This window comes from Quercus suber, unplaced genomic scaffold (genome assembly GCF_002906115.3).
Source record: "Quercus suber isolate HL8 unplaced genomic scaffold, Cork oak 2.0 scaffold_464, whole genome shotgun sequence".
Taxonomy (NCBI): Eukaryota; Viridiplantae; Streptophyta; class Magnoliopsida; order Fagales; family Fagaceae; genus Quercus; species Quercus suber.
The window spans coordinates 172,543-193,829 of record NW_027069915.1 but is presented as its reverse complement, the minus strand read 5'-3'; the positions used below and the strand labels follow the sequence as shown (position 1 = coordinate 193,829).

The 21,287-nt window shown below is 32.9% G+C and overlaps 2 protein-coding genes across 2 annotated transcripts; both read right to left on the bottom strand.

Moving 5' to 3' along the window:
- Nucleotides 1-395: 395 nt before the first annotated feature.
- LOC112009395 (probable protein phosphatase 2C 63) lies at nucleotides 396-4,739 on the bottom strand. Its single transcript, XM_024041727.2, has 4 exons — nucleotides 4,208-4,739; nucleotides 2,948-3,321; nucleotides 1,236-1,472; nucleotides 396-953 (listed from the first exon to the last, which is right to left on the bottom strand). The coding sequence occupies exons 1-4, from the start codon at nucleotides 4,488-4,490 to the stop codon at nucleotides 678-680; spliced, it is 1,170 nt and encodes a 389-aa protein (XP_023897495.1). The 5' UTR covers nucleotides 4,491-4,739; the 3' UTR covers nucleotides 396-677.
- Nucleotides 4,740-18,687: 13,948 nt separating this feature from the next.
- On the bottom strand, nucleotides 18,688-19,488 carry LOC112009398 (uncharacterized). Its single transcript, XM_024041731.1, has one exon. It carries the CDS (start codon nucleotides 19,486-19,488, stop codon nucleotides 18,688-18,690), a length of 801 nt encoding a protein of 266 aa, XP_023897499.1.
- Nucleotides 19,489-21,287: the final 1,799 nt, after the last annotated feature.

Here is a 21,287-nt window from a genome sequence, read left to right as displayed (position 1 = left end):
AAAAAAAAAAAAAAAAAAAAAAGACGGAGGTAGTAATATAATTGATGCAAGTTCACAAACATAATGAATTGCCATTTCCCATTGATATCAGTATACATTTATTGCCCCAAGAATCTTGTCGCTCAACGAATTTTATCGCTCAACTGATTGGCATATTTTAATATTTCCATATGAAGTGTCAAACTGGTCCACACTCCACAATACACAGGAAGGGCTTAGTGTGCACTCATGCCCTACAACTAGGAACTGGTTCACCAAACAATCTCAGGAGCTGTCATGCCTTGTTCATTTTGCTGCAATTGCTTACATGATCCTCACACGAACATCACAAGGAGACCATGACGATAAAAAAAGTAGATAACTGTTATTTAGTTACAAAAATGGTGCTCTCATGGTGCTTTCACTATTCTGGTATTCATTTATCATCACCTCAAACAAGGCAAAATCAATAACAAAGTGAATTAAGAGTCACAACTTCACTTGCATATGCCATGACAGCTTGTTCCCATCTGCATCCATCACGCTTGATTATCTACAGAACTGTACCTTTTTCTAATGAATGTTCATCCAAGGTAAAAAATAAGAAAAGAAAAAGAAAAGAGCTTCCCTCACGTATTCTTCAATTATTATGTAATGATAACCTTAGTAAAATATGTTGTCAATCAACTATTGTTTCTTTAGAAAACTGGGTGCAGCAAATCATCTTCTTCCTCATCTGCATTTAGGGAATAAATGTCAACTGGTGCACTGGTGCAGCAAACCTCATTGTGCTTAAACCTAGCACTTGAGGAACCATTTTGCTGATGCTGATCAAGGTAAATTACGATAACAGTGATATCATCATGGAAATGACGTCTTATTCCCTTTTCAATTTTCTTTATGTCATCATATCTCATCTCTCTCTTCTTTGCAGCCTCCTGAAGGGCAGCTCTCACCAATCTCTTAGCTATTCCCTGCATTTATTAGATCAATGAATGGAATTGTGTCAATGTGTAGTCTAACACCAACAATTTACATGATCATATAACATGCTCAGGTGCCACAATGATTAGAATTGAACCATTTTATTGGAAGATTTCCAAGGTATTCCATCAAACCAAATATTAAGATGAAGACCAACAATGACAGGAGTATATTAGGCACATAGTTATAGGCTAAACTAAAAATTTCTTGAATCTGAGCCAAGATTATTGGTATAGATCAGTAAAAAAAAAAAGTTTAAGATGGGCACTCACAGTTCTCGGACTTTTGAAAACAATGTCTACTGCTGCTTCATCACTTAATTGTTCCCAAAGGCCATCTGATGCAAATATCAGAAATAAATCTTGTGGCTTAAGCTTTCTAATAAGAATAGAGGGTTCTGCTGTCATAACTGGTCGCCTCAAAGGAATAGGGTTCCCAAATTGCTGGAAAATTGGGTCCCTGTTAAACTCAGGTTTTTTCAGATAAACATCGCCAATAGATCTCGAAACCTGGAAAAAATATATATATATATATATATTAGAGCTTCCTTCATCGATCACATTGCTTAAAGTCATGAATCAGCTATCTGATATTTTGAAGTAAAAACAACCAAAGCAACAAATACACATTTCACTCCAACTTATATTATATAAAATAATCAAGAAATTAAGTTCCACATGCCCAAAAAAGTCGAATAGAAAGGAACCATGATGAACTCCCTTAGTCACATAGACCTTAGTACTATGCTTCAGGGGGTCTTCATGTACATCTCATGCATGGAAGACACGGTACTTTTTAACTTAGCTGCATGAGATGCTGGATCGGTAGCAGAGAATAAGATTCCTGGAAGAGGATGGAAGATATAAACCCCCTTAGAACAACTCAATAGACATATCTATATATGCATGTGTGTGTGTGTGTGCGTGTGTGTGTGTGTATTTTCTTCTTCTTTTTCAACATGAGAAAAAGGGAAACTGTCCAGAAAAAAGTAATGAATGTTGGATATAGCATGATATGGTTATAGTTAACTTGTGCACTTGTCAAATGTCAAAGACACCCATTTGAATCTTATCAAGAAAAAAAAAATACCTATTTAAAAATTATCAAAGACAGCTTTTTGCCTTTAACAATTATTTGTATTCTACTGGCCAGACTAATAAGCTCATAAGCATCTTTACTTTCTGGGGGGTAGAACCTTCAATTCAAAGGGTGGTGCACATAGACAAGCTTGTATCTTATTATCTATATATGCATATGTGTGTGTGTGTACATATTCTTTTTTCTTATTATTTTTTTCCTACATCAAGCAAAAGGAAACGGTCCAGAAAAAAGCAACGGATATTGGATATAGCGTGATATGGTTATAGTTACCATTTGCACTTGTCAAAGATACCTATTATATATTTTAAAAATGATCAAATACAGCCTTTTGCCTTTAACAATTATGTGTATTCTACTGGTCAGACTAATAATCTCATAAGCATCTTACTTTTTGGGGGTAGAACCGTCAATTCAAAGGGTGATGCATATAGACAAGATTGTCTCTTATTATGTAATGGTTTCTTTAACACTATCATTGAGCATACAAAAGATACTGCTTTCTATTTTTCTCATATTATAATGCAATAATAGAAGGAAGAATATGATTATTCTATCAAATAACACCAAGAAAAACCACAAAATTCATCCAAAAATATAAATAGCACAAACTTATCATTCATATACAAGTTCATCCTGCCTGCAACAACCTTATTCTGACGAACTTTGAAAAATTTCTCTCAAACAGACTCGACCCAAGAGATTTGACTGCTGAGAATGATCCCTAGCTTAAAGCTAGTCAGATGATAGAAGATGCTTGAACAAATACATGCAACTTTTTCTTTATCAGATGTACAATATTACCCAAAAAAAAAAAAAAAAAGGAACAGTTTTCAAATAGTAAATATATTAGCAAGAAACAGAAATCACAGGTACCCCATCATACCTGAATTATGCCCTTAATCCGCCAAACTCCGCGGGTATACACCACAATATGTGAATCATCAGGATGAAGTGCTTCCAGTTCCTTCCTCACCTCCTCAAGGGCCACATTATGATCATTCGACAACCGTTCTGCCACCACTGAATTTTTCTTACTCTCTGAATCTCTCCGGCCAAGAACTGCTCTTGAATCCCCAAGATTTGCCACATACAATTCATCATTTGAAATAGCACCAACAAGACAGCATGACCCAACTGAAGCAATTTGCGGCCGTGCCGGCAATGCCCTCTTCACCAAATGCAAAAATTCCTCCTCAGTGGCATCAAATGCCTTCTTTATCACATCCACAGATAATCCACCTTGTTCCTTGGCAAATTCTACCATCAAAACAAACAACTAAGTATGAGACAATGAGGGCCTCAATGTACCAAGGCAAGTTCCAACTGTTTAATTGGTTGCGAAGAAAATGAAGGAAAACAACAAGAATGCCCAACTCATCTTCTCTTTTTTTTACTTTTTCGTTTTATTTAAAAAAAAAAAAAAAAAAAAAAAAAAAAAAAAAAAACACCTATCATTAAAATTAAAGAAAACCCAAATCAATTTAGAGCACCATCTGCAGAACAGTAAACACTTGGTGGAATCTGTTCCCTTAAATTGTCAAACATCCAAAACTTCATTAAATTTAGAGGTATCCTTGTTTTACTACAATTCAACATCACACAGGCCCTATAAAAACAAAACAAACAATTCGAATAGTTCAATGAACCAAAACAACAAAAGCCCAAATCAACCAATGAAAAATAGTTTCACTACACTCAAAACAGGTATGAAGTTCTCTAACTTTCTCACAAACGAAACAAATACTTTCCCATAGTTGAATGAATCAAACAACAAAAAGCCCAACTCAACCAATCAAAAAATTTCATTACAACCAAACAAGTATGAAGTTCTCCAACTTTCTCACCAATCAAACAGAGCTTAGCTAAACAGAAACAAACACTTCCCATACCAATAAAACGACAAAAACCCAACTCAACCAATCGAAAAAATTCCAAATTTTCTCGATCCTCAACCCCAAAAGACCCAAAATAGAGAAAAGAAAATGTTCAAGTCCTTTCCTTTCCTTTCCCTCATATCCCAACCAAACAAACATTCCCACAAACAAAATTTCGTTTTTAATTGATATAAACAAACAAAAACACATAGGCATTTACAAAATATACAAAAAGAAACAGAATTTTGTTAGAGAAAAGAGAATTATACTATGGAGATAAGGAAAGAGGCGTTTGTTGACGAATCTGGAAGCTTCAGGACCACCATGGCCATCATAGACACCAACATAGGTAGCGGACGGTGAAGTAAAGACCTGGCTTTGATCTTCAAGGCTAGAATTGGCTTGAACCACAGCGATGGAATAGTCCCCAGATGCGTGTGGCTTAAGGTCTGTGTGCCATAGAAGACCATCGCTGCCACCACCACCACCACACCCACAACCTCTTCTCCCAAAGCACCGCTCAAGTGGCCTGTAACATGAACGCAACATCATCGATCGTTGTTGGTCTTGTGTTTCTCAGATTGTTGCTATGTTTTTGTTTAATCTGTGTCAGTCCCAGATAGGAAAACAAGCCAACAACAGAAGTAAGTGTATGGAGTTTGTGTTGGGTTTGGTTTGTTGAATATGGTTTTTTTTTTAGGTAGGTTTGGAAAATGGAATTCTAGAGAGAGAGAGTGTGTGGGGTTAAAGAGAAAGGAAAGTCGTGAGGAGCTACCGCGTCAAGAGGAAGGAGGAGAAGACTCATCAATGACGCCTTTATAGTTTATAGTTCACTCTACGCGTTTTCGAAAAGAGAGAAAACAATGTATTTTTCACTTTTCCTTTTTGTTTTTTTAGAAAAGTATGACTTTGGGCTCGTTGTTGTTATTATTATTATTATTATTATTATTTTTTGAAAATAATTATAGGCGAAAAAAAATTGCATAAGAATACGTATAATATTGTTTAAAATTTAAAAACTATGGCTTAAAATGCCATACCAAATAGCCCTTTTTATTTTTCATGGAGTTGTGGCACTTGCTTTGTATGGGGTTTTGCTAGAAAGAGTTATTAGTAGGGGGCGACTTAGCTTAATTAATAAAATTTTGATAAAGAGAGTATCTCACCTCAAATTGTGATTTTGGGCAGTATCTTTTTTAAGTCAGTTTGCTTAAGACTTAAGTCTATAGTCAACCTATGAATAGTAAGGTTGTAAAAAAAATTATTTAGGCTGTAAAAAAAATTTATTATTTTAATATGTAGTTGTTTGTGAAGAGAAGAAGTGAGTGGGAAAAAGAGAGAGAATAATATTTTATATTATTTTATTAGGTAGTTTATATTATTTTATTGAGTTGTATGTAAAAATAAAAACTGGAATGTAGAGTTAGTTATAAAATGAGTTTGTAAAATAGATAAAGTAGTGTTTGAAAATGCAAAATAAATTTTTTTTTTTTTTTGCAACCCCGAGTGCTAATGCTCAACGGCCTCACCTCCTTCACAAGTGTTCCCAATCTAGACTAGAATTATATCTTGTAAGCCCACCTCTAATGCAAAACTACTAGGCTCCTAGCTTAAGTTGCAAGTGAGTTCGGCCTCCTCTAGGAGTCCTTAATAAAAAATTTCCGTTTATTTAAAATAATCATATACTATATAATAAAAGTTGGGATTAGACGTCGTGATTGTGCCAAGTGGCTTCACCAAATTGCAGATTTTTTTTTAGATTTTTTAATATATATATATATATATGCGCCTGCTCCAAACTACAATAAGTTTATAGATAAAAACAAAAAGTTTTTGATCATATCAACTTCTTTAGAGTTTGGATAAAGTAACAATAAGTGTTTGTATTAGCTTCTTCTTCTTCTTCTTCTTCTTCTTCTTCTTCTTTATTTTTTATTTTTTTAAAAAATTTATAAAGTAACAATTTTACTCTTAGCAAAATAACAATTTTATAAAATAACAATTTTTTTTTTCTTTTGGGATAAGCATTTATCCTATACCATCTATTTTCCAATGGTAACAAATTTAAAAGTGTTATTTTTTCTTCTAATTTTATTTTTATTTTTTTAGATAAAGTAACAAAAAAAAGGTAATATGTATTAACTTTAATGTAAAAAAAAAATATTAAAAATCTAATAACAATCTAGCTAATAACGTTAACTAATCTTTTGGAATAAAGTTTAAAAAAAAAAATGTAATTAACCTAAACTTCTTGATTAGGTAAACTACTTTTTCTTTTTGTTCATATCAAGTTATCAACTTCTTCACAACTTAAAATTATCTAATATAAAAGTGGAGGTATATATATGGTTTTGGTGTCTTTTTCCCTTTTTCTACTATACGGTTTGTTGATATTTTTTCCTTCTCATACCTTACCTATGAAACTTGCATGTATGTATTTGCCTTCTTCTTTTTGTTTTTTCACAAAATTCTGTTCTTAATTTGTTTTTCATCAAATTGAATATGTTTTGTGAGCGGGTTGCCTTTTGTTTAAGTTATTTTTGTTAAACTTCATCTAATTTATATGCTTATTATATATGGTCTTCAGGAATCAATGGTATATCTTCCAATGAGAACTAACGGATTAATTTTAACAAAAATCTTATTCGCTTTTTGAAAAATCTGTGTTTATGTGAGTGTCTTTACTTTAATTTTAATTCTAGATTTTTTTGTAATGTTTAGAAATTTATATTGTTTGTAATTATTGAATTCAGAGTTTCTTTGTGTGTATATTTTTATGTGTGTATTGTAGTAAATTTTTCTTTCAAATTTTTTTTTTAAAAAATAAATCTGGGTAGCTTTTAATTTGTAATATATGTGTGTGTGTGTATATATATATATATATATATATGAAATACTGACAAAGTAAGGTACTATTACTGATTTTTCAATATGTACATCCATAGGTAGCCATAAGACCGAGATTTGAGTATTTAAAACCATGATAATGAACATCACTCCACAAAGAATGGAGACAAAAAATTGATTAAATATAAAAAGGGTGATATAAAAACAATGGATATTTAAGGTGATGTGAAAATCTACATGACTTCACCTGCCTCCCCCTTCTGGCAAAGTTAATTCAACTTTCATGTGAGTGTCTTTACTTTAACTCTAATTCCAAATTTTTTATGTTAGTATCTTTACTTTAACTCTAATTCCATATTTTTTTTTTAATGTTTAGAAATTTATATTGTTTGTAATTAATGAATTCGAAGTTTCTTTGTGTGTATAAATTTATGTGTGTGTGTGTTGTAGTGAATTTTACTTTCAATTTTTATTTATTTATAAATTTGGGTAGTTTTTAATTTGCAAATTTGGGATGATTTCTTGGGGTTTAAGTAAAAATATTAGGTCAATTTTAATCATAATTCATGAAATAGTAGGTTGTTAATTGTTGATATTAATTTTTTACTTAAACATCCTAGCATGTTTAGTGTTGATATTAATTTGACACTTTGAGATGCAATCGAGTCATTATAGTTAAATACAAATGTTATTATGTCGGTATGTTATAATTATTATTTATTGTTTCTCACCTTACTTCGCCTTAATTGTTATTTGAACAGGTAAAAGTTTTGGCTTAGTCCAATCGGATTTAGCATTTCTCTCCAATCATTAATTAGTGTTTCTCAAATAAAATTACTACTAAGAGCTTTTAGAAATTTAAAACTTGCCATTATTTATAAAACATTTTTACTATTTTATTTGTTATTAAATTTAATTATATTATCAAAAAATATAAATTATTTAACATTTATATATAATTATTTTACTAAAGCAAGGACATAAAACTAGTAATAATAAAAAAGTTTGGTACAAGTTAAAATATGTCCTTCGTATTCGTGTAAAATGTGAAATTGTAGTTAGAATTTTCAAAGAACTTTCTGACAAAGTTATTGGACTAATGTCATTTTCAATTGGAGGTAATTATGGAAGGGGTTATGAGCAAAAATTTGTGTGCGGAACAAAAATGTTGATAGAATTAGTGGTTTTTACTGTTTACATTGTGAAAATGACAGACTCATAGGAGGTATTGCTAGAAGGTGGCTCCACACCAACAGTGATATTGCAACTAGCAAGCAAGGCATCCTCACTTTTCCAGTCAAAATCTAGCTTAGTTTCATCTAAAATCAGGCTTGATTGGCGATTACCAAAGTCAAATTGTGTTATGATTCTCCGACGGTTGGGACTCCTCCTAGCCGACATAGCTTAGTTTATCGGAGTTCCTTAGAGAGCGGTATTTATTGCACACATTGTATGCAAACATACACCGGCTAAAACAACTATAAACATTAGTGTTTCCACACATAAAATTATACAAATTCATAGATAAAACTCACCCTTGAAATTTAGCTTGCAACAAGAGCTTATATATACAACCTTACACTTAATCTATGTGAGATTCTAAAATTATAATATACTACTAGTTCTGCAGCAAACCTCCATAATAGCTTACTTTATCAACACTAACTCGATGGTAGTTTTTTTTTATTTTTTATTTTGGTTACACTCACCTACCCCCGAGATCTAACCACAAATCTGCAACTTATTTGATCATATACTCAATTAGCAATGTCCGATTACTCGACGTGGTAATTCATCAACAACCTCCTAATGGCTTACATCCTAATAATTTAAAGCTAGGTTATCAAAAAAAAAAAAAGGAAAAAAAAAAAAAAAAGAAGCTAAACAATATACCTCAATTGGAGACTTATTTGGTAGCTAAGAAACAGTTCGTAAGATAATGCGATAACAATGACAAGAACTAACAAATATCAAAATAATGATAATTAAGATGATAGGATAATTAAAGATGATGATGAGGATCGTCAAACTTCCAAGGTTTTGGCGGCAGCTTCTCATGTATAGCAGTAAAGTTCTTTTCACACTTATCTTCCAAGTTCCAAGCTAGCCAAGTATTTAGAATTGGGCTTAGGAATTCTAGGACTCCTACGTGGCACACTATCATTGTATGCAACAGGTTTTTTTTCCCTTCAATGAAGTTGGTTATTAGGACACGCAGGGGTTTTCCACGGATTGATGATAAAATATAATCAAATAATATGATAAAGTCGTCAAAATAAACAAACAAGACGTTCAATAAAAAAATATTTATTCTTTTTACCTGATCCTTTTTTTTCTTATGACACAACACTCACATCTTAAATCGCGAATTTTTCGAACAAAACATCAATCCGCCTTTGAGTTCATGTTGGAATTTTGATTCAAGTGAAGAGTATGCCTATCCTCCTTTTTGATTCTATGACAGCTGTTTTAGCAGCCGACTCACCTCTTTCAAATTGTTTCTCATTACTAAGAAAGGGTAACAAAGGTAAAATACGAGCTTGCTTGATAGCAATGGTCTGATTGGTCATCCCCAATCCTTTTTAGTTTTCGAAAAAGCTTTCATTATACAAGAATGATAGCAATGGTCTGATTGGTCATCCCCAATCCTTTTTAGTTTTCGAAAAAGCTTTCATTATACAAGAATGAAGAATGGTGGGAGTTTCAAATTCATTATTAAAAAAAAATAAAAAATAAAAAATAAAAATCATCTTTTAGATTGAAATGGAATAAGAATATGCTGATTGTGGGCATTTAATCAAGAGATTATTTTGTGGCTAGGAATGCCTGAAGATTGTGGGTAATATCATATGAGTGAGCATATGGCTAAAATGAGCGACTCAAACTGGCCGTTTGGCTTTGGAATTCAGCTCAACATTATTGAGAATCTGAGATCAAAAGTTTATATAACATGTTTATGAAGAACCTACTCTGGATACTCTCTGTTCTATCTAATATTATCAGACCTTGCATTAACTAAAATTATATCCCTTATCTCTGTTTAAATATCACATCTCTTTCTTTTATTACGAAATTCTCTAGCTATCATCAGAAAATCAAGAAAAGCCTAGAAGTTCCAAACTTTTTATTACTCGAAGGAAATATTACAAAGCAAAATTATCATTATTTAATTTGTAATTACATCAATCAAATATAACTAAATTCTTGAATTCTTCTCTAGAAATGGCAGATTTCATCACATCATAACAGCCCCATCTCCCTACAAGAACAAACTCATCAAATTTTTTGAATACCCGTGTAACATCAATAAACCTCTATGGTCTTTCTCTGTTCAGATCTCCGTTGGACAACCAATGGGACCCTCGAGATTCCAGAAAAAAATTTGTGGCACTGAATTATACCATTTAGGTCTAATACCCATTGATCCATGAATGCCCCTTCAAAATCACTATCTGTGAAAACAAAAATATTCTTCACCATGTTCTCCTTTTAAACTTTTTCTGCAATTCCAATTTGCCGAATCTGATCATAAATTTTGATAGAACTCAAGCTTTTTTCGCAATCCATTTGCCTTATAAACTTGGCCTTCGATTGAAGACTATCCCCTTCAATTCTGCAAAACTTAGGATATTCACCGAATGTGAAGTCCTTCCCTTTCCATGGATAGTCACTCAGTTACGAGATAAACAGCCCCATTGTGACAGCAATTTCCTCCATAAATGTACCTCTCATGCTTTTGGACACGCCACAAATGGCTAAAGAATTCTTAAATTTCCCTTGTCTCCTACATTCTCCAATCAGCTTCCCCCATTGATGTTCCTCTTTGTTATCATCATGATTGTTCTTCAACGAGGCTATGATTTGGTCAGGAAGTTTTAGTCCAGCACCAATTTTTGGCCTTCCCCACACGCTAGACAACATCAAATAATGCCTAAATCTAATATCCTCATTTTTTTTCCTTCTCTCTAGGCAACATCAAATAATTATGGTTAAATATAAGAGCCTCCTTATTTTTGTTCTCATAGATCTTCCTGTACCTCTTCAGCGGGGCCTTAACAGCATGATTCGTGAATGACTCCCGCTTCTTTGCACTCGGATTACTCTCTTGATTTGAGGGCTTTGCGTAGTGGGGTGAGAACTTGTTTCTGGAGACGATTACGAACCCTATAAGCATAATGAGCCTCTTCAATATCTCTGTATTCTGCGTAGGCATCTCTTGGAAAAACCTTCCTTACTACGTCTTCACACTGTTAAGTTATGGTTATACATAGCATTTATGCTAGCTTTATTTAATGACAAAAATGTTGTAATTGCATTAATTTATTTCCTTGTATTTTGTGGGATTTTATTGTATTGGGTTTAATATTAAGTTAGTGAAGATTACTCAAGAAGTTGATCTCGCGACTTGTCTCGCAAGCGGTGCAACTCGTGAAAGTCACATAAGAAGCACATATTGGAAGCTGAAGAGTCAAATGCTAGGCTGTATTTCGCAAGTCACCTTGCAACTTAAGCCAAGTTGCGAGTAACTTGCGAAACTCTTTGTCGGGATGATTTTAAGTGTGACCTTTCCTCTTCTTTACCCTATTATATATATCCTTATTACCCACAAAATTGTGAAGAGGTTATTCAGAAGAAAACCCTAAAGAGGTTTCTACAACACACCCACCTTTGTTAGAGAGAACTACTCATCCTTAAGTGAGAAAATCTTTGTATACCTTGAGAGGAGATTTGTATCCAAACACAACTCACACCTATTCAGAGAGTAGAGAGTGTTTTGGAGCTTGGGAATCATTTAGGATTTGCTAAAAGAAACTAGTGAGGCTTGGCGGATGCAATTGGGCAATATTGCGAGATTTAGATAACTAGTAAAGACAAGACTTCGAGAAGTTCATTAGTAGCTAGAGTTTAGAGAGCTCAAGTACATTAGGTAGATTAGACTTGAAGGGTCTTTTTGATATTCGTATACTTCGACTTGTTCACTAGTGGATCAATTTCAGCTTGGGGGGCCATGGAGAGGTTTTTCGTCGAGTACTTCAGTTTCCTCTTCGATAACACGTCTCGATATTATCTTGTGTTTGCATCTCTCTTCCCTACTCTTTAAACTTTACATTTATCGCTTATTGAACTTGCTTATTGCTTAGAATAGTGTTCTAGTTTATTGCGTTTCATTTACTCTTATTCCGTACTTAAATAAGTTAAAGTAAAAGCAATTAAATCATAATTTAAAATTGGGGGTCTAAACAAGGTGTTTTCACACTAATTGAACTTTCACACATATTAGGGTTGTTTTGTCATAAAATGAATCTACTGAAGGACACCATTTGGAAGCAAAGCTGATTTTTTTTCAATCTCACCAGAACACAAAAACTACAAATCTGATCTTAGAAACCCAGCAAATAAATCTGATATCTGATTATGCCTATTGGTAGCTTCCATCTTCCTGGAAACTCTTTACTGCTTTTTCAGCCCTACCCATTTCTCTTTCGCCATTATTTTTCTACTCTCTTTCTTGCCATAATCTTCTCTACCCTTTTTCTTGGTACTGAATATTTGCCAGTAAATATTCCCCCATCCCACATCATGCTTGGAGTGCACCACACAATCCTATGAAGAATCTCCAACAAATCTTGGAACCAACACATAGCTCCAAAAACCATGACATTTCAAGCTAGGGTTAGTGGGCGATTCTGGTGCAACCAATGAGCACTGTAGTATAACGTTTCTTTGTCACTCTCACTAAGGATTCTCTGGTAATATATGAGCTTTAGAGTGGTGAAAGGATCGTGTTTCCAAGTTTTTTCAAAAAAGATGTCATTGGAGTAGGATTCGAAGAAAAACTCTAGGGAAGGGTTAGAGTTGTTGGATAGGAGTATGGATGAGTGAGTTTTGGAGATGCTAGTGGGGTTTCTATGGTGGGTTTAGGCTGAGCCGGAAGGTGAAGTTCCGAAGGGCCTAGTAGATGAAGTTCCGAAGGCATATTGGTTACTTAGATCAGATGGGCATGAGTGAGTGTTGTTGGTGAGAGTTTTGGGTTTGAGGCTTTAGGTTTGGTGATAGGATTCACATATATAGAGATGGGATCCCTTGGGGTTATGGGAGTGAACAGTTCACCTTGGTCATGCTTAGCTTACTGCAATTTTTGATTGGGAGTGTTGTGTAAGAAAAGTATAAATTGATACATTTTACACTCCATATATTTAGGAATTAGGAGCAAATTCAAGTACAAAAAATGCAAATCATTTATCTCATATTTTGTGTTCTACTTTATACTTTACCAATTATGGTATGTCATATGTTTGAATTTTTTTTCCTTCCATTTTTAAACTTTGATAGTTATGATTGGTGGAGCAAAAAATGGAACATAAAAAGTGAAATAAGAGATTTGTATTCCTACAAAATCATTTATAGATATGGCTAAAACGACAAATCCTAATTCCCTCATAGATGATTTTCAAAAAAAAAAAAAAAAGCCTCATAAAGGGTAATTCTATAATTATAGTTCTGCAAAAATTCCATTTTTATTTCTACATTTTGGAGTCACTATTAATTTCGTCCTTCCATTTTGGTAGCTTCCTCACTAGCAGCATAGCCCCCTACTGCACATGGTTGGTTGGACTTTGAAGCGAAAGCAATTGCGTAAAATGAGTGGTTATGGCGTTGCAGAAGATTGGTTGGGGGAGATTAATCTAATTTATATTTCAAATTCAAGATCATAAATCGAACATTAGAAATGAAGAAACACAAATCATAGACCAAATCCCTAAAAATCAAATAAGATAGTGAAAGGAAACATATCGAAATCGTGAAAGTCAGAATCCTTGGGATCTATGATGGAATCACAGAGGGATGCTAAGTTGATGTTTGCTTCATTGATGACCTTCCAATTCTTGTGTTGCAACCAATCTTCCAACACAATTTTCTATGCAAAATGTTGTAGAGAGGAAGATATGAGAAATGAGAAACTCCCTTTCCTATAATTTCTCTTTCCTATTTTCTATCTTTAAAATTGATTTAAAAAATTCAATTTAACTGCTAATGTGACATTTTTTATATCTATTAAAAAAATTTATTATTAATATATTAGCCAAGTAAGCTTCAAATGTGGCAGTTGTGTATGCCATTTGCCACATAGATATTTTTCGTTAGTGAGTTGATAGTAGGGACCAAATTGATTGTAAATTGAAAATAATAAGAACCAAATTGACTGCTATCAAAATGTAAAGACCAAATTGACAATAACCTCAATAGATAGGGACTAAATGGAATTTTTGCCTTCTAACTTTCCTAATGCATCATTTTATTGCCATTTAAGTTAGGAAACAAGGTACAATATTTATTCATTTATTTATTTATTTATTATTATTATTTATTTTGTTAACGTAAGTAAAGACATATGTTGAGGAGCATTAATTTCTATTAGCAACTTCTTCATTTTTTTAAGAGTAACTAGTCGTAGACTCGTGCGATGCACGGGAAAATTTGATATGAATTTGTTTTATCGGATAATTATTGAATTAATATAGAGATTGTATATTTTTAAAAGTTAATATGTGTTATTTGAAATTATGTTTTATATTAGAAGTTTTTTTGAGGTGTAACAACTAACAAATTAAATATATTTTGTAGTTGATATATAGTGAGATATGTATGAAAATACAGTATAATAATTTTTTATTTAAAAAAATTACAATGTGAGAACTATTAAACCAAATTCTAACCATGTATACTTTGCTTATTACTATACAAATGTATGAAATTCAACACTTATAGGTATATTTTGCCCCAAAACATAGACCCACATCTCTTTCTTCCACACAATTGAAACTAAGTGAAAAAGTATATAAAGATAACTATGCAATAGATCATAATCAATAAATCATATATCATAAAGTGGAAATATAAAATAAAATAAAATGAAAAGAGAAAACTTTATTTCATCATATGAACAAATCCTGCAATATATAACTCTTCAAATTCATAAACCACGTGATTGCTTAGATTTTATAGTAAAATAAACCCAATCCATCCATCATGACATTGCAGTATAGTTTAGATATAATCATATAAAAATCACGTCTTGTTGATTATGTTTCATAAACCAAAAGTACAATCTATACATCTAATAAAATCTTTAAAGAGTAACATGAGACTATTCTTAATTTGAACAGCCAATTATATATATATATATATATATATATAGAGAGAGAGAGAGAGAGAGAGAGAGAGAGAGATGTAGATAGTAGTGGAGGGAGGATGGTGGGGTTTGAACCACAAATATGGGACACTATAAAGAATGTTGGTAGGCTATCACTTGAACCCCCCAAAAATTAATCTAAGAGGCTAGATGTAAGGATAATAGGAATTCCAAGAAAGAATTAATCAAGCTCCTTAAGTATCTATACATAAAAACATTAATAACATAATGATGCTCTAGAGTAAGTTATATTTTGTCTTATTCTCTTTTTGTCTCTTTCCTTAAAAATGAACAACTAAACAAAGTAAAAGCTTACAAAGAAAGCTTAAATTAGCTAAAAATTTAAAGGTGGAGATGCCTACTATTTGTAATGGAATGAACAAAATAAAAATCACAAACATATTTGAGAAAGACGCATAAGATTTCTTAAAAAAAAAAATTACCAAACACATGGAATGCAACAATAACAAAATTACTACACTGAATACTTTTTGACACTCTACAAATAAGCACACAAAAGAATGTTCATTATCAATATGTTTTATATCAACATTAGGAATTTCCACAACAATGATAGGCCAAATAAAACTACATTAACAATTCTAAGTCAATTAAAAATAACAAAAGTCAATATCATTGAAAATTTTGGAACGGAAAACAACAAAATCACTTAAAAAAAATACAAAAATACTAAAAAGAAAGGAAGACGAGAAAAAAAAAAATCATTTTTTATTGTGTGTTTTGTTTACCTCAATGGTCTTCCTATGGTTGCCTTATCTTTGAAAGTTTTTGACAAAAATAATTGATGTCTTCTCAAAATAGTGAAAACTAAAGCTTGACTGAAAAATATGGAGAACAATTAGTATTGTGCTAATTTTTGTTGTTGTAGATGATGGATGATTGTATCTAGAATGTGCATTGGTATATATAATATTGTAAAACTCAAGTAAATAATCAGTGTATAAGTGAGAGAGAGATAAGGTTGTGAAAAACTGAAATTTTGGAAGAAAAAACACTATAACCATAGATAAACGAAGAGACACTTAAGACATCTCTAGGCTAGAGATTTGGGTGTCAAAGTTTGGTTTGGATACTTGAAATGTTAATTTTATCCAATAAAAATATAATAATTATTCAATTTTAACAATTACTTAAAATTAGAAAGAAGAACACAAAAAGTTGAAATCGATTTAGGTAGCTGAATAGTCAAATAGTTGAATCTAATGAATATTAACGTTTGTCTATGATCTGCATTTAATTATTTTATATAAAAAATTTTAAAAATCATAAAGAGAAAAACGATTTAAAAAGAAAAAAAAAAGTGTATGATGTGACTGATGAGGTGGCTCAACAGGAACATATCAACATTAAATGTTATGTCTCAGTTTATATATATATATATATATATTGCATTACACCACCGCACAATAAGTGCTTATGGGGTGTGAGAGCAAGGGTTGAGGTTCATGTTTTTAGGATGGAGTTTCACACACATACACTTAAATTATGTTAGAGTAAAATTCTATCTCACATTAAAAAAAAAAAAAAAAAAAATGAAGAAAGAAAGAAAGATTGCACCACTAATAGTTTTCACTATTTGTGTATTTACACAAATATTTGTCATAAATAACCCCTTATTACACATGAATTTCTCTCACTCCCGTCTAGCGTCGCATCTTTGATTTGAGATGGTGGTGGAGTCGGCTTCACCTTTGATTAATAGTTTTCTCTGTTTTCATTGTGACATTGAGTTATCGCTAGAAGGTGGCTCCACGCCAACAGTGATACTGCAACAAGTTATGCCTCCATTTCTAGTCAAATCTAACTTAGTTCAATCTTAAAACTTGCTTAATTGGCGCTTACCAAAGTCAAATTGTGCTATAATTTCCCATGAGTTGGGACTCCTAGCCGACTTAGCTTAGCCTGTTGGAGTACTCCAATCATCTATTAGTTTAAGAAGTTTTCCTAAGAGAAACAAAAATAGTTATTTTCCAAGTCTTGTAAGTTATACTCTCTCTCCTCATTGTAATTACTAATAAACAAGATTTAGGTACAATACTTAGGTACTGTTCCTTAGATTCTTCTTCAAAGATTCTGCCATGTGAATTTTTTCTAATAAGATGATATTTTTTAGTTAAATAGCCACATGGCTAAATCGTAAAAGAAGAACCTGAGGATTAGCACCTTATGTAGTGTACTTAAATTTTGTCTATTACTAAGAGCTAGGTACAGACTTAGGTGCTGTTCCTTAAGTTCTCCTTTTAAGATTCTGTCATGTGAATTTTTTCTCATGAGATAGAAATGTACTTTTTAGTTAAATACATAAATGAAGTTAGTTCTTAGGACACCCAAAGCTTTCCACAGATTAGTCATCCCCAATAATACTTTCTATTTATTAAAAAAATGAGAGCTTCATCGTACAAGAATGAAGAATTTTGGGAGCTTTCGAATTCATTAAAACTATCGTCTTTAAGATAGAAATGGAATAAAATTGAGCTGATTTTGTGGGGGCATTGAATCAGGAGTTATTTTGTGGCGAGTAATGTCTGAAGATTGTGGATAACATGAGTGAGCAAATGGCTAAAATGAGCAACTCAAACTAGCCTTTTGGTTTTGGAATTCAGCTCAACATTAATTAGTGCTATGGCAAGTATCATGTATACCTCTGAAAGCAATTACGAAATTTCTATAGAATCCTATGGGCAATTGATACTTGTTTACAGGTGCACATGTGAGACTCGAGAGAGTTAGCTCCCTCATTGAATGACATCAAAATCTAGGAAGCTTCAAGGGATGCTGCGAAGAACCTTATTCTATTATCTGATTGAGATCAAAGGTTATATAACATATTTATTGATGGAAGAACCTACTCTGGATGCTCTTTGTTCTATATAATGTTATCAGACCCTGCATTAACTGAAATTATATCCCTCATTCTCTTTCTTTTATTACGAAATTCTTTAGCTATCATTAGAAAATCGAGAAAAATCTGGAAGTTTTAAACTTTTATTACTCGAGGTAGTATTACAAAGCAAAATTTTCATTACATAATTTGTGCGTACATCAATCAAGCACAAGTACATCATTGAATTCTTCTCTAGAAATGGCAGATTTCATCACATCTTCTGGTGTTGGAACAGAATTCAACATATTTACACTCTCCAATTTTACAACCCCGTCTTCCTTCAGGAACAAACTCATCAAAATTTTTGAATACCCGTGAAGCATCAACCACCCTCTATGGTGTTTCTCTGTTCTGATCTCCCTTGGACAACCAATGGAATCCTTGAGATTCCAAAAAATAATTTCTGGCACTGTCTTATACCCTCTAGGTCTATAGCTCTTCCATGCTTCCTTATAGTCTGAAGCCCATTGATTTATGTCTACAGTTTCAAAATCTCTATCTGTAAAAACAAAAATCCTCTTCACCATGTTCTCATTATTAACTTTTTCCTCGATTCCAATTTACCGAATCCGATCATAAACTTTGATAAAATTCAAGCTCTCCTTGCAACCCATTTGCCTTATAAACTCCGCCTTTGATCGAAGGCTATCCCCTTCAATTCTGCGAAATTTAGGATATTCACTGAATGTGAATACCTTCCCTTTCCATGGATAGTTACTGAGTTCCGAGATAAATAGCCCCATTGCCACAGCAATTTCCTCCATAAATGTACCTCTCATGCTTTCAGATAAGCCACAGATGGCTTAATAATTCCTAAATTTCCCTTGTCTCCTACATTCCCCAATTAGCTTTCCCCATTGAAGTTCCTCTTCGCTATCATCATGATTGTTCCTCAACAAGGCTATAATTTGGTGAGGAAATTTTAGTCCAACACCAATTGTTGGACTTCCCCACACACTACACAACAACAAATAATGCCTAAATCTAAGACACTCATCTATTTCCTCGTAGATCTTCTTGTAAATCTTTATCGACGCCTTAACAGCACCATTTGTGAATGACTCCCGCTTTTTTGCACCCAGACTACTCTCTCTTGACTCGAGGGCTTTGCGTAGTGGAGCAAGAACATGTGTCTGCAGACGATTACGAACCCTGTAAGCATAATGAGCCTCTTCAATATCTCTGTATTCTGCATAGGCATCACGTGGAAAAACCTTCCTTGCTATACCTTCACACATAATGGTATGTGTGTCATAAGCTGAATCAATTGAAGGACACCATTTGGAAGCAAAGCTGATTTTTTCAATCTCACCAGAGCACAAAAACTGCATATCTGATCTTAGAAACTCAGCAAATAAATCTGATATCCGATTATGTAAGTATCGGTAGCTTCCATCTTTCTGGTAACTCTCTACTACTAATTTAAATCCAAGCATATCTCTTTCTTTTTTCAGTACAACAGGCTCATCTCTTTTGCCATCATCTTTTCTACCCTCTTTCTTGGTTTTCTTGATAATGTTTTTTTCGATTCTTTTCCAATCCTGCTGACTAATGTACCACTCAAGACTATAAAGAACCTCCAACAACTCATGGAACCAGCCCATAGCTCCGAAAACCATGGCATTGCAAGCTAGAGTTAGCGGATGATACTTGTGCAACCATTTAGCCGCAGCGTAAAACGCTGTTTTGTCACTCCCACCAAAGATTCTCTGGTAATATATGAGCTTTAGAGTGGTGAGAGGATCCTGTTTCCAAGCTTTTTCAAGGCAGTCGTCAAGCCATTAGTGTCCCCAAACTTTATCAATCCAGTCGTCTTGATAATAACTTTGTCGTGGGTCATTGGAACAGGTTCTAAGGAAAAACTCTAGGCAAGGGTTGAAGTTGTTGGATAGGAGTATGGTTGAGTGTGTTTCTCGTTTTGTTATGGGTTTAGGCTTAGCCGGAAGATGAAGCTCCGGAGGGCCTAGTAGAGGAGGCATTTTGATTTTGGTTGCTCAGTGATGATTGGGCTTGAGTGAGTCTGGCGGGTGAGTGAGAATTTTTGGGTTTGAGGCTTTCTCTTTCTGTGAGGCTCTAGGTTAGAGTTCATATTATATAGATGGGATTCCTTGGACATCAAGGTTATGGGAGTGATAAGTTCACTCTTCTTTGCAAATTTTTGTTTGGTGAGTGTTGAGCAAGAAAAGAATAAAAAGATACACCCCATATATTTAGGAATTAATGGTTAGATGTAAATCCGGTCAAACTACAACTAGCAAAGCATTAGGTTAGGAAATATGGTAATTTGCTCAGCCTAAATATTAAAGCATTTGTTAATCCAATTTTCACTAACAACATTGGTAAACTATCCTAGTAAATATGGTAAGGTTGCTTCTTCTTCTTTTTTTTTCTTTTTTTTTTTGGTGTAGGCGTGGTTCTCACTCAAATTCTTTAACATAGGCTTTACTAATTGACCACCTAATAACCTTTTTAGTCTTTTAAACACCCAATTACACAATATGAGTATCGCAATTTAAGTATCCATGTTCCCTTACAACCAATTCTAAATAAGCATTAATAGATTTGTGACTACAAGTTACTACAATTTTTTTAAGGGGGAAGAAGTTAACTTCAACTTAATCCAATGGAGAACATGGAATTTACCAAAGGAGACAAGTTAGGACATAAATGCATTTGAAATCAATCATCAAATTAAATAATAATATTGAGGGGGGTGGGAATGAAGAAGAATTGAAAATAATTCAACAAAGCAATAATTATAAGTAATTAGTTGCTTATGATAGGTCATGTTTAGAGGAGAGCAACTAATGCACATATAAAAAAGAGTCAGTTGATTCAAGTTTTTTTTTTTGACATCCAATATAGAAGAGTTGATTCAAGTTGAGAAAAGAAAAAAAGGTAAAGGAATATCAAAAATCACCTTAGTAGAAGTAATAAAAAATGGAAATTTCAATTAAGAAAGTGACAAAGATTATGACATCAAATAAAATAAATTGGAGGAAAAAAAATACATGTGGCAAATATTAAAATTTTGGGACTAAAGCTTTATTTTTATTTTTTTATTAATATATATGTACGTATGTATGTTGTTGATAATTAAAAAATAATACATCATTCCAAAAGTAATTTTCCCTGAAATTTATTACTTGGTCACATAGGATTCAACAAATGCACACCACATATGCAAAATTATTGAAAGTAATAGTTCACCAAGCAACTGATAGAACCTTTTTAGATTGGAAAACAAAGGAGAAATGAGAATTATGATACACAAAAACCAACCCTTGAAGTTGCGGATAACATCAACCCACAAGAATAGAGACTATTGAATCAGCTGAAGTGAGCATTGCTTTTCTTGGGTCACTTTGGGAAAACTAAAGAGTCAAGCCATATTAAGTTAGTC